Source organism: Rhinoderma darwinii, chromosome 6 (genome assembly GCF_050947455.1).
Source record: "Rhinoderma darwinii isolate aRhiDar2 chromosome 6, aRhiDar2.hap1, whole genome shotgun sequence".
In the NCBI taxonomy this organism is placed as follows: Eukaryota; Metazoa; Chordata; class Amphibia; order Anura; family Rhinodermatidae; genus Rhinoderma; species Rhinoderma darwinii.
Window position 1 is genome coordinate 41,929,827 of NC_134692.1, and position 11,730 is coordinate 41,941,556.

Here is an 11,730-nt window from a genome sequence, read left to right on the forward strand (position 1 = left end):
TGCAAGTGGCTAACGTTTGTTTCCGTTCCGTAACGTTTAATTTTTTTTGCGGAAACAATAGTGTAGTGGACTACGATAGTGTTTCCGAAAGAAAAAAGGAAACCTTACGTAAGGGAAACTAACAGAAACCAACTGCAATAGAAGCATTACCATTGAAATCAATGGTAATGCAAACGGAAGCAATGGTTCGAACGGAAAAGTCGAACGGAACCCATGATCGGAAGATCAAAGCTGATGTGAACAGGTCCTAATTTGTTTTGCTTTCTACTTTATTTTTGTACACTGCTGCCACTAGTGTCTTGATACTCTTGGACCTATGTGGTCTGAGACTTGTGATAAATGAAAAATGTAATAAAAACTTGGCCCACGAAAAACGAGCCCTCATACAGCTATGTCAACGGAAAAATAAAACGTTATGGCTTTTGGAAGGCGAGGAGGGAAAACAAAACACGTCCTGGTCCTTAAGGGGTTAAAGGTGCAGTTACTTGAAGGATTTGGCGCAGTGCAAATAATGTGATTCTTTTTTTTTTTTATGACAACATTCTTGTATTCTAAATAATATTCGATTTCTAATGTGCAGTATCTCAGGTCATAAGCATTGTGTTGTATGTGCAGAATTATGAAAGCAAGTTTCTGTGGGTGCGAATGGGCTATAGTACGAGGTCAATAAAGTAGCTGGTCAGTTCCTTAATGGTGCATGTAGCTCCCACAGTGTCTACAAGGAACTAAAATATCACCGAAAAACTTTTGCAAGCAATGTCTGAATAGAACCAGGATAACATGCAAGGTCCTTACCGTACGATACTCTGATATTTAAGCAAACGCTGTGTCATTTTCTGAAGGTGAATACTGGCCTTGTTTGCATCAACTATCTTCAACCATCTCATATTCACTTGTTGAGGCTCAAAAATGTGAGAGTGAAGAAGCAGAGACGGTGACAGCGATGGCGTCCCTGTCTGTGGCTGTCCGTCCAGAGCGAAGGTGAGCACTGCTGTAGTTAACGGTTAATAAACTTGATGCCTACCAAATGTTCTACATATTACACGTCTCAGAATAGTTATGAATGAAACGGTCTTGCTACAGTTCAAATTGATGAGGATGTGCAACAATTGTCTGTGCGTAGCCATAGCCTTAGGCCGGGTTTTCATGTTGTGTTTTTCCTGCTGTGGTTACTGCAAATTCATGGAAAAACGCAGTGGTTTTGCTACGATTTTGCAAAAACCACAACAAAACCGCAGCGTAAAAAAACCACTAGAGGATTTGAGTATTCGAGTGTATTATCTGAGCGGTCAAAGGATTGCATTCTCATGTATTGCAGTTTGTTATGCCTGTCAGTTTTAAGCCCTGTTCACATTGTTGTTTTTTTTAGTGTAGGAAAGCTCTTGGCGTACGGGTTAAATGTGTCCATAGGGCTTCATTGTCAGACGGAGGCCAAAAGAGTGTCTTTTGGCATCAGTCTAGCCGGTATACATGAGTTTACCGCAAAAAAAATAAAATAAAGTATTTACTAGATTATGCTATTCTATGTCAAGGAGTAGAGTGCTACTGGGGGCCGGTCCGGCCGGGGCCGGTCACATAATGATGTCGTATCAGACTGCGCTATTGATTCCATCAAAACAATGGAACCCTGTCGAATTGGTGACAAACGGAAACCATTAGCAAAGTTTCCATCACTATTGAGACCAATTGTGATGCAAACGGAAGCTAAGGTTTCCGTTAGCCTTCCCAATGAGGGGTTCCCCCGACGGAAACCTTAGACGGAACCCCTGAACGGAAAGCAACGCTGATGTGGACACAGCCTTTGACTGTATAAATGTAACAGCTTGCTTATCTGTTAAGGAGTAGTTACATTTATGTTAATCCACAGTGCCCCAGATGGTAATAATGATCCCCCAGTGCTCGACACAATAAAAGTGCCCCCTCAGTAATAATGCCCTGGTTGAGCCCCCTGTAGATAGCCACACACACACACACACACACACACACACACACACACAGCGCCCCCTGTACATAGCCCAACAAACACACACACACAGCCCCTTGTATAGAGTGCCAGCCCCGCTGTAGATAGTTCCATTGGGACTCCCTCTAGGATCGGAATCCCCGTTGCCGACTCTGGCCGGAGATTCTGCTCCTAGGGGGAAGCCCTGACGTCACTGTCCATATATGGACAGTGACGTCAGTGGCTACTTTTTGAGCGGAATCCCCGTTGCAGATTCTGGCTGAGGATGAGTCCCTGATAATCATATATGGACAGTGACCTCAGGGGGTTTCCTCTAGGAGTGCAATCTCCAGCCAGATCATTGGCAACGGGGGTTCCGCTCAATCAGTAGCCACTGACGTCACTGTATTTCGCACTGGACAAGGGCTTCCCCGGGCACAACGCTTAAAGTAACACTGGGCCTGGGGACTCCTCCGCTCCGAACTAATGCTGAAGCAGGCAGCTGTACCTGTGTCCTGAGGATGCAGATACAGATGGCAGCGGAACATATCCCCGGCCGCCCAGGACATCTGGACAGCACCTGGAATCCGGGACGGTTGGGAGGTATGATATAGGCCCCAGAGCGAAGAGCGTTAGCTTACCGCTACCACTCTGCCTGATGTGACTCGCATTGACTCGCATTTAGCCGGTCACGCAGTGGCGGTCTGAGTAAGGTTGGTGCCGGCCCAGGAATGAACCAGTCCAATCACCTGACTTGAGTCAGTCTCCTCACGTCACTGACGTGTTCCAGTCCACACACTGAGCTCACTCAGACTTACTCACTTGGCCGTGGCCTGCATGTTTGCAGATCTTTTTGGCCCACACACAGTGCAATGTTCCAGGAGAACTAAATCCCGGATGGTGCTTTTTTTCTGCCGGACACTACGAACGGCAGAAAAAAAAAAAAGCACCTGTTTTTGTAGACTTAGAAGTCCTGCTGTTGTGGCACTGCATGTAAAAACCTGATTCAGGATTTTACATGCAGCAGACCTCGCAGGCCAGATAAAATGAGGTGGCGGGCCGAATTTGGCCCGCAGGCCTTGTGTTTGACGTGTGCGTTAAAGGGTTAAACATCTTCCAACATGAGAAAATATGTTTAAGGCTATGTTCACACAGAGTTTTTTGCAGGCAGAAAATTCTGCCTCAATTCCGTCTGGAATTTTGAGGCAGATTTTGCTCTGCCTGCACGCCGTTTGCCGCTTTTTTTGCTGCATTTTTCTCCCACGGCCATTGAGTGCCGCGGGCAAAAAACGCGGCGAAATACGCTTTCTCTGCTTCCCATTGATGTCAATGGGAGGTCAGAGACGTAAACGCCCGAAGACAGGGCATGTCGCTTCTTTTTCCTGCGAGGCAGCTTTTCCGCTCACGGGGGGAAAAAAACTCCTCCGTCTCCCATTGAAATCAATGGGAGGCATTTTCGGCCGTTTTTTGGCGCATTTTCAGATGCGGTTTCCGCGTCAAAAAACTGTGCGAACTGGCCTTAAAGAGAACCTTTCACCTGCCCATACATGTGCAACATGCAATTGGCAGGGCAGTAGAAACCCTGGGGCACTTTAAATTTTTTCCCTACCCGCCTCCGTCATATTTGGCGCCCGATATTTAAACAACTCCCTGAACTGTCAGTGGTGCTGAACTGTCATTACATGCTGCACTCAGCTGCACGTTTATGGGTAGGTGAAAGGTTCTCTTTAAGGATGCAAGTTTGCCATTTAATTAAATCCCTACTCCTAAATTTGAAGCAAAAAATTTTCAGAAAATGATGCAAACAAAAGGTTGGCACTTGCCATCCCCACATATAAGATTGTCAGGTAGCAAGTTATAGATGGGCATAATCTGTTTTATTTAGCCCTAGGTGTTATGTATGTGCATGGTTATGTTTTCATTGTAAAGTGAGCGTTTTTTACTGACCCTATTACTGCTCCCTTCTAGGACTGAGGACGAACCGATGGATGAAGAGCCCCCACTGTAGCAGAGTGACTGGTGATTGTCCGTTGTGTAATTCCGTACATTTGTTGGGGGTTGCCCCCTCCAATTTCTCCGCCTGTGCTCTGTCTGCAGGAAGACAAGCAGCGACATGGATGTAAAGAACTCTGTGTACATCACATCCACAGAACCACAAACGGCAGTGCACTGTACAATGCGCGGCCGCACTGTGCCGTTCCTGGATACAGGAGGCACTTCCTCCTTCAGGAGCCACTGGCAGCTCTTGCCAAATTGTTTTATTTTCTTCATGATTTTTTTTTAATTTTTAACAAACACTAATTCAAAGAAAAACCAGGCTGAAAGTGACCTCTCCAAAGGTCCTCGCAGACCGTTTTGGTGCTTTGACATTCTACAGCAGATTTACAAGGATCCTGTGTGCGCTGACGGGAGGGGTGACCGTGCCCTGCGGACTCTTGTGTAAACCACTCGGTTTAGCCTGTTTTTCAAATCTTTTTTCTTCATAATGGGATATATGCAGTGGACTAAAGAAATCCTCTGGAGCCTGTTATCACAATGAGGGACTAATGACTCTGGAACAGAAGCGGGAGGAAGGATTGTGCCTTGTCCATGGATGGAACACACTTTTTTCCATTTGAATGGTTTTATTCCTTTATTGTTTCTAAGGAGTTGAAGGACTTGCCTTAAAACATAAACATCCGTAACCATCAGAAGATGTGACGTCGCATTATACAAACACTTGTGTCCTCTCATTGATCCGATGCTGTGACGTGGTGGTGATGGCGAATTGCAGTCATCTTTGTTTTCTTTAACTTTTTGATTTCTCAAGTTGCATGTCGTATCCGTACGATGACCGGACTGTGTCCTCCACCTGTGAACAGGTCTCTGCAAGCATAAACTTTAATTGCAACTGATGATTTTTAGGTGCATTTCACCATGTGGAGATGGAGGATATGGCCTCTCACTGCGCAGGTAGCATGCACGGCCTGCGCCAATTTCTCCTTAATGGCTTTTTTTTCCATTTTACTTTGCGCAAAGAAATTTTACACAAACACATTGCAGCCGACAAGCTGTACATTTCCAGTTCTCATTTAAATTTTTGTAGTAATTCAAAGCTTTATACACGTTACATTTAATTTTTTTGTAAAGAATGTTACTCGTGGTAAATATAATTTTTTTAAATTTTTTTTTAAATTGAGGTTTGTTTTTTTTAAGGTTTCTTCGGGGGGTAATTTAGATTCCTAAAGACCCTCTGATCTTCCCATTGAGACTTCCTGTATGTATTTGAAATGTGGGGATGGTGTCAGCGGCTTACCTCACATGTTACCAGATCTGAGAGCTGTTACTGACTTTAATTTCCTTAAGGAGACCAACGATGTACTGTATGTGAGCCTTGCTCCTGGGATTGCATGGAAGGAGCAGGGTGCTCTCAGTTTTGGATATAACCTCAATATAGCACTTATTATCCATGCTGAGATCTGGCTGAATTTACAGCAGCATGTGACCGCACCCATTGCCTAACAGATTCCTGGGATGACCCTCAGGGGAACAGCATTTTGCTGCCCAGCAGCAGTTTTCCATGTTCCTTGGCAGCTTCTTCTGGGATTTGGCTGTGTTTCGAGTGGTTCTCCAGGGACTGCTGCAGGCTGCACCTTGACATATGTTGTTTCCTGTCCTGGCAGCACATGATGTGTTTTGGAGTGATAACCAGGGGGCCTCCGATTGCCCCCCCCCCCTGTGTGTCGGGACGCTCACGTTGTGCCCTTACTGTGTGTATTTATTATTAATTTCATGGCCGTTCTGTAACTACACTACAGCCTGTGACTGCACAAAACCGCACCGCACTGCGCCAAACAGTCTTTTTTATTTCCCGGTCACACTGTGTGTGGTACTTGCAGCCTCCGCTTCATGTGCACCCACTTTTTCTGCCTTCTGTAATCAAAACGACAGGCCGAGTCATTGGTGTCACCTGTTCTGATGACGTTTTGACATCTCTGTATTGAATTTATTGTATTTAAGGTCTTGACCTAATCTGCATGCTTTAAGAGGTCTTCTGGCATGTACATAGACTGAGTATACACTGGATTCGCTCTGAAAGATGTATACAGGTGCTTGATTGTAATACATTCATCCATGGGACAACACTCATATGGTTTTATATACAAATACCAGATGTGATTTCACTCGAATATCAGAAATATGAATTTCATCTGATACATTTATTTTTATCCATTGCCATATACGGCGTCATATCCAGTTTTATGCTTCATATATTTTCAGGATTTTTTTTAATTCATGAATTATTTCCGTATACTGAATGCATCTTTCAGAGCATGGACAGTTGATCACTTTACAGAGTATCCTTCTAGGTTACGAGAAGTTCAGAATATGTGGTGGGTATCATACAGTTGGCACAGGAAAAGTGGGGCTGTTTCTCTGGTGATGTCGGAGATGCAGTTGGGGGCTATTTTCTTAGACATTACCCTTTTTTTTTATATTGAATTTCATTCCTTGTTTTATGCTTTTGTTATACTTTTATACCCTGCACACGCTACATTTCCACTCATTCCATGTTTTACACATGTATCATTTTGTGTGTGCAAGGGAGGGGCCACACTCCTATTACTGGGCATTGTCCTCCCTATAAAGATAAAAAAAATATATATAAAGATAATTATATATAGAAATATATATATATATGAATCTATTTTTCTAGATTTTACTATATACTTTGAGGTTGCACGAATCAAGCACAGCTCAGTCCTATGCTGTGTAGTTGGTCACATTGCTGTGTAAAGCAGGAAAGTGCAGAGAATATGGGGGTCATTGGCTGAGCCTCATATTGAGAAAGGCACTTGTTTTATTATTTTACATGCATCAATCTCAGAGTATTGTGTTAGGCTGAGAGTGTTTTTATTTTATATATTTAAAGCAAAACCATTAAAGAGGGTTGTCCAGGGTTAGGAAAAAGGTTGTTTTTTTTGGGGAGGGGGGTTTTCCCCCAGAAACCACCACTCCTGTCCATGGGTTGTGTATTACGGCTCCGTTGCCTTCCAGTGATTGGAGCGGAGCTGCAATACCAGACATAACCATGGTGCGGTCTCTTCAAAAAAAGAGGAAGAAAAAAAACCATTAAGTGTCTGCAGATATATTTGAACATGGCGTGTCTTGCTGTTTATTATATATATGTATGTAATATATATATAAATAAACATTAAGCTGGAATTATGTTTTTTACATAGAAGGAAGGTGGCTCTGGTGCAAGCAATTGCATTAATGTTGCATTTTTGTGTCTGTAATGGCATCAGTACTTTTATAATCTAGATTAAAACACTATAAGGGGCAGGTAGTAGTCTACAGTCCGTGGTAAACGCTGTGTACCTTCTCTTAGCAGCCAGAGAGCATGTACGATACTTTAGTCCCTTGCATCCGTTTTGCACGCCTTCTCTGCCATGTTGCTGTCATCATACACTGTTTCCTATTTTATAACATAATCTGCTGTGTGTTCGCCAATAGTAGTGACGGGTTGCAGGCAGAGTAGAGTTAACATTTTTCCATTGTAGTGACCATCACTGTGTTATGATGCTAGTTATTTGTGCCGTGTGCCCCGGGAGATGGCGCAGCTTTGGCAGAACAGATAATGTTACTTCTATGTTCTTTTATTATGTCACCATGACAATTAATGGTTTAAATGGTGCCGGCAAATTTATTCTTTTTTTTTTTTTATTCCCATAAAACTTTGGTAATTTCCAGCACCATCAGACCTGTCACCTAATATTTATGACCAGACATAATATAAGTGCAAGACACGTTGCCTTCCTGTGTCCTTTCCTGATGTTTCATGGCTGAGCTGCCACCTGTGTCTGTGATTGTATGTTTACTTCAGAGGTGACCCTCGCATAGCAGGCAGGAGCAATCGCTGCCTTTTTACATAGGGGTGTGCCCATGCCCACCCCACGCTGCCAATGCACTGTGTTTAAAAGAAGGAAAAAAGAAACCCTCTTCAGCAAGAGTTGATTTGTGTGCTGTGTTTTGACGGGGCAAGCTTTCTAATACAGACTGGAAAAAAGGGATTACATATGTATCTGGAGTGTGACTTTCCATATTCTGACGGTGACCAGCGTGTGTGTGTATATAATTATATATATATACATATAAATATATACAATTATAACGTTAGAGAATTTCATGCATCGTTTACCAGATCTTTCATGCAGATCTGTCATGACGGTTTTATAACTGAACCCTTTGGGACTCTTTGCATTCACCTGCATTTTCTTTGTCAGGTTTCAGCCCATTGTTACAGAAATCTGGGCTTTTTTTCTGCCACTTTTCTGTTCCTCTGTAGGAGCTGAACACTGATTCTTTTAGGTTTTTTTTTCTTTTTTATATTGTTTGAAAAAAATGTTATCTCCTTTTTTCCACTGACTGTATTTTTTTTTTTTTTTCTGTGATAAGGACGTTTGATTTGAACTTTCTTAGCAGTGCAGTATTTTCTACCACATGATGGCAGCGTGTTACTCTTGTGATGTAAATAAAAGAAATGTTACCTATTCCTCGGCTCAGTCTTGTCTGTTTAAGATTAAATCCCCCCTACAAGGCCCATCCAGACTTTACAACATCTGTGAACAAAGAGTTTTGACTTCTGTATCCAGCAACACACTTGGGGCAATTTATTAAGGCTGCCTTTTCTAAGTTGGAGTAAGATGGGTCTAATTTATTAAGAAGACCGTCTCTGTCCGTCGGTACGCCAGAAAATCAAATCTACTGCAGCTGTGAGTAGATATGCGCTATAATTTACGCCAGTTTTTTAGCGTAATCCATAGTTAATTTATCGCTCTGCCCACTTTTGTTATGTAAAAATAGAAAAGTCAAACTTTTTCGCAAATAGCTATTTTTTGTGCAAATTGTGGCTCTTCAACGCTGGCGTAGAGAGCTTCACTGATCAGTTTATCTAAGGGAAAAGGAAATATTCGCATCATGGATTTAAAATCTCGGAACCTACAATATATATTCTTACATTTATAATAGAAGAAAATATGTAAACTGTGTTTTCAAGTCTTTGTTGAACTCTGGTGTTTTCTTCTGCTGAGACACATGACATTCATAAATTCATATAATTGGCCACAGTCGGGACTGGTTCTAGCTTCAAATAAGACTCCACACCTGTCAAAATAATACCCCCACCCAGTAACGGAATAGTACTGCCCCACAGTGATTGATCATTACCGCCATGTAGTCACACATGCCGACTGCAGGGCAGTGTCATGCTGCAGACCGGATAAGAATACAATATCGAAACACAGAGAAGGCACAATTAGCAACAACTAAATTCAATGACGCATGTCGATGTCTTTGGATTACTTACACGTTCCTTTAGCTCAGGGGTGGGGAACCTTTTTTTCTGACAAAGGCCATTTGGATATTTATAACCTAATTCGCGGGACGTACAAAATTATCAATTTAAAAATGAGCCTGCTATATTTGGTCAAACATTTAATTAACTCACCCCTAATGTGATGGCTGGAATTGCTTCTCTTTGGTGAGGAGTTAGCCGGTATTGATGATGTTACTACTGCGTCGGTCAATCTGGAGCGCAGTTGCAATGGTAAGTTTTGAAAAGAACTCGCGGAAGTAAGTTGTTCTGACTTACTTAAAGAGGCTCTGTCACCACATTATAAGTGGCCTATATTGTACATGATGTGATCGGCGCTGTAATGTAGATTACAGCAGTGTTTTTTATTTAGAAAAACAATCATTTTTAACGGAGTTATGACCTATATTAGCTTTATGCTAATGAGTTTCTCAATGGACAACTGGGCGTGTTTTACTATATGGCCAAGTGGGCGTTGTGGAGAGAAGTGTATGACGCTGACCAATCAGCGACCAATCAGCGTCATACACTTCTCTCCATTCATTTACACAGCACATAGTGATCTAGCTATATCGCTATCTGCAGCCTCATACACACACTATAACATTACTGCAGTGTCCTGACAATGAATATACATTACCTCCAGCCAGGACGTGATGTGTATTCAGAATCCTGACCACTTCTGTAGTCTCTGTGATTTACAGCACAGCAGGCGTAGTCTCGCAAGATGCCATTTACAGCGAGATCTCGCTGTGCTGTGCTGTAGGCTCACAGAGACGCTACAGAAGTGGTCAGGATTCTGAATACACATCACGTCCTGGCTGGAGGTAATGTATATTCATTATCAGGACACTGCAGTAATGTTAGTGTTTGTGTATGAGGCTGCAGATGGCGATATAGCTATATCGCTATCTGCAGAGTAAATGAATGGAGAGAAGTGTATGACGCTGATTGGTCAGCATCATATACTTCTCTCCACAATGCCCACTTGGCCATATAGTAAAACACTGCTGTAATCTACATTACAGCGCCGATCACATCATGTACAAGACAGGCCACTTATAATGTGGTGACAGCGCCTCTTTAAAGGGCTTTTGCCATCCGGGACGTTTATGACCTATTCACAGGAAAGGTCATAAATGTCAGATAGATGCAGGCCCTACCTCTGGGACCTGCACCTATCTCTATAACAGGGCCCACTAAACCCTGTTCTACCTCTCTGTGTTCTGGCTGATTGCCAACCGTGAAAAAGAACCGCGAAGCTCGCTGAGCTTACACTGTTTCCGTAACTCCCATAGTAGTGAATGGCAGTTACGAAAGCAGCGTAGCATGCGAGTTACGCTGTTTCCGTAATTACCATTCAGTTCTGAGGGAGTCGCAGAACAGGGTTATGGGGGCCCCGTTCTAGAGATAGGTGTGGGTCCCAGAGGAGGGACCCGCATCTATCTGACATTTATGACATATCCTGTAGATAGGTCATAAATGTCCCTAATGGGAAAACCCCTTTAAGTCATTCATGTGTTCTGACGTGCCCATGGTGTTTGTATTACTACCCTTAGGCTATGTTCACACAGAGTATTTTGGGGGAGGAATATCTGCCTCAAAATTCCGTTTGGAACTTTGAGGCAGATATTCCTCTCCCTGCACGCCGATTTTCGCGGCAATTATCGCGCCATTTTTCGCCCGCGCCCATTGAGCGCCGCGGGCATAAAACAGCGAGATATACGCTTTCTCCTGCCTCCCATTGAAGTCAATGGGAGGTCAGAGGCGGAAGCGCCCGAAGATAGGGCATGTCGCTTCTTTTTCCCGCGAGGCAGTTTTACTGCTCGCGGGAAAAAGACGCCGACGCCTCCCATTGAAATCAATGGGAGGCGTTCTCGGGCCGTTTCTGCCGAGTTTTGCGACACGGTTTCCGCGTCAAAAAACTCGGCAAAATACCCCGTGTGAACATAGCCTTACTATTCCTTCTTGTTTATATATTGGGAAAAGAAGTTGTCAAGGACTTTGTGTTCTCTAAAACTGGTCCTGTCACGTTTGTAACAGCTTGTAGCACAAAAACAACGGTGGTCAGAGTGAGGTCGGTGCGTGCTCTGACGGGAATGGACCAGTCCAGTCATCTGACCTCACTCACTGTGCCAGTCCGGTCACCTGACCTCACGTCACTGACGTGAAGTCAGGTGACTCAGGTCAGATGACCGGACTGGTCCACTCTCGGGCCCGCACGCACCGACCTCACTCAGACCGCCGCTGCTGCCATACTTGGCTCCATCCGCCCTCCTGCTCCTAAATGTGGAGTGAGTAGGGCCGACGGAGACAAGAAGCGAATGATGTGGCGGCAGCGCGGTCTGAGTGAGATCGAGCCAGACCGAATGATGTTCCCCACCCCTGCTTTAGCTCTCCATCTGACCTAGACATCATGTAGACTCCTTCCTGC

General features: G+C 43.7%; 1 protein-coding gene across 6 annotated transcripts in view; it reads left to right on the forward strand.

Annotated features, from left to right (window-relative positions):
• HDAC4 (histone deacetylase 4) overlaps window positions 1–8,475 on the forward strand; it is a 166,289-nt gene extending 157,814 nt beyond the window's left edge. For all 6 annotated transcript variants that reach the window (XM_075829583.1, XM_075829581.1, XM_075829582.1 and 3 more), the window contains 2 exons: window positions 843–981; window positions 3,911–8,475. In XM_075829583.1, coding sequence (XP_075685698.1) covers window positions 843–981; window positions 3,911–3,950 — 179 coding nt within the window. In that variant the 3' untranslated portion in view covers window positions 3,951–8,475. The remainder of the gene's footprint in view (window positions 1–842; window positions 982–3,910) is intronic.
• Window positions 8,476–11,730: the final 3,255 nt, after the last annotated feature.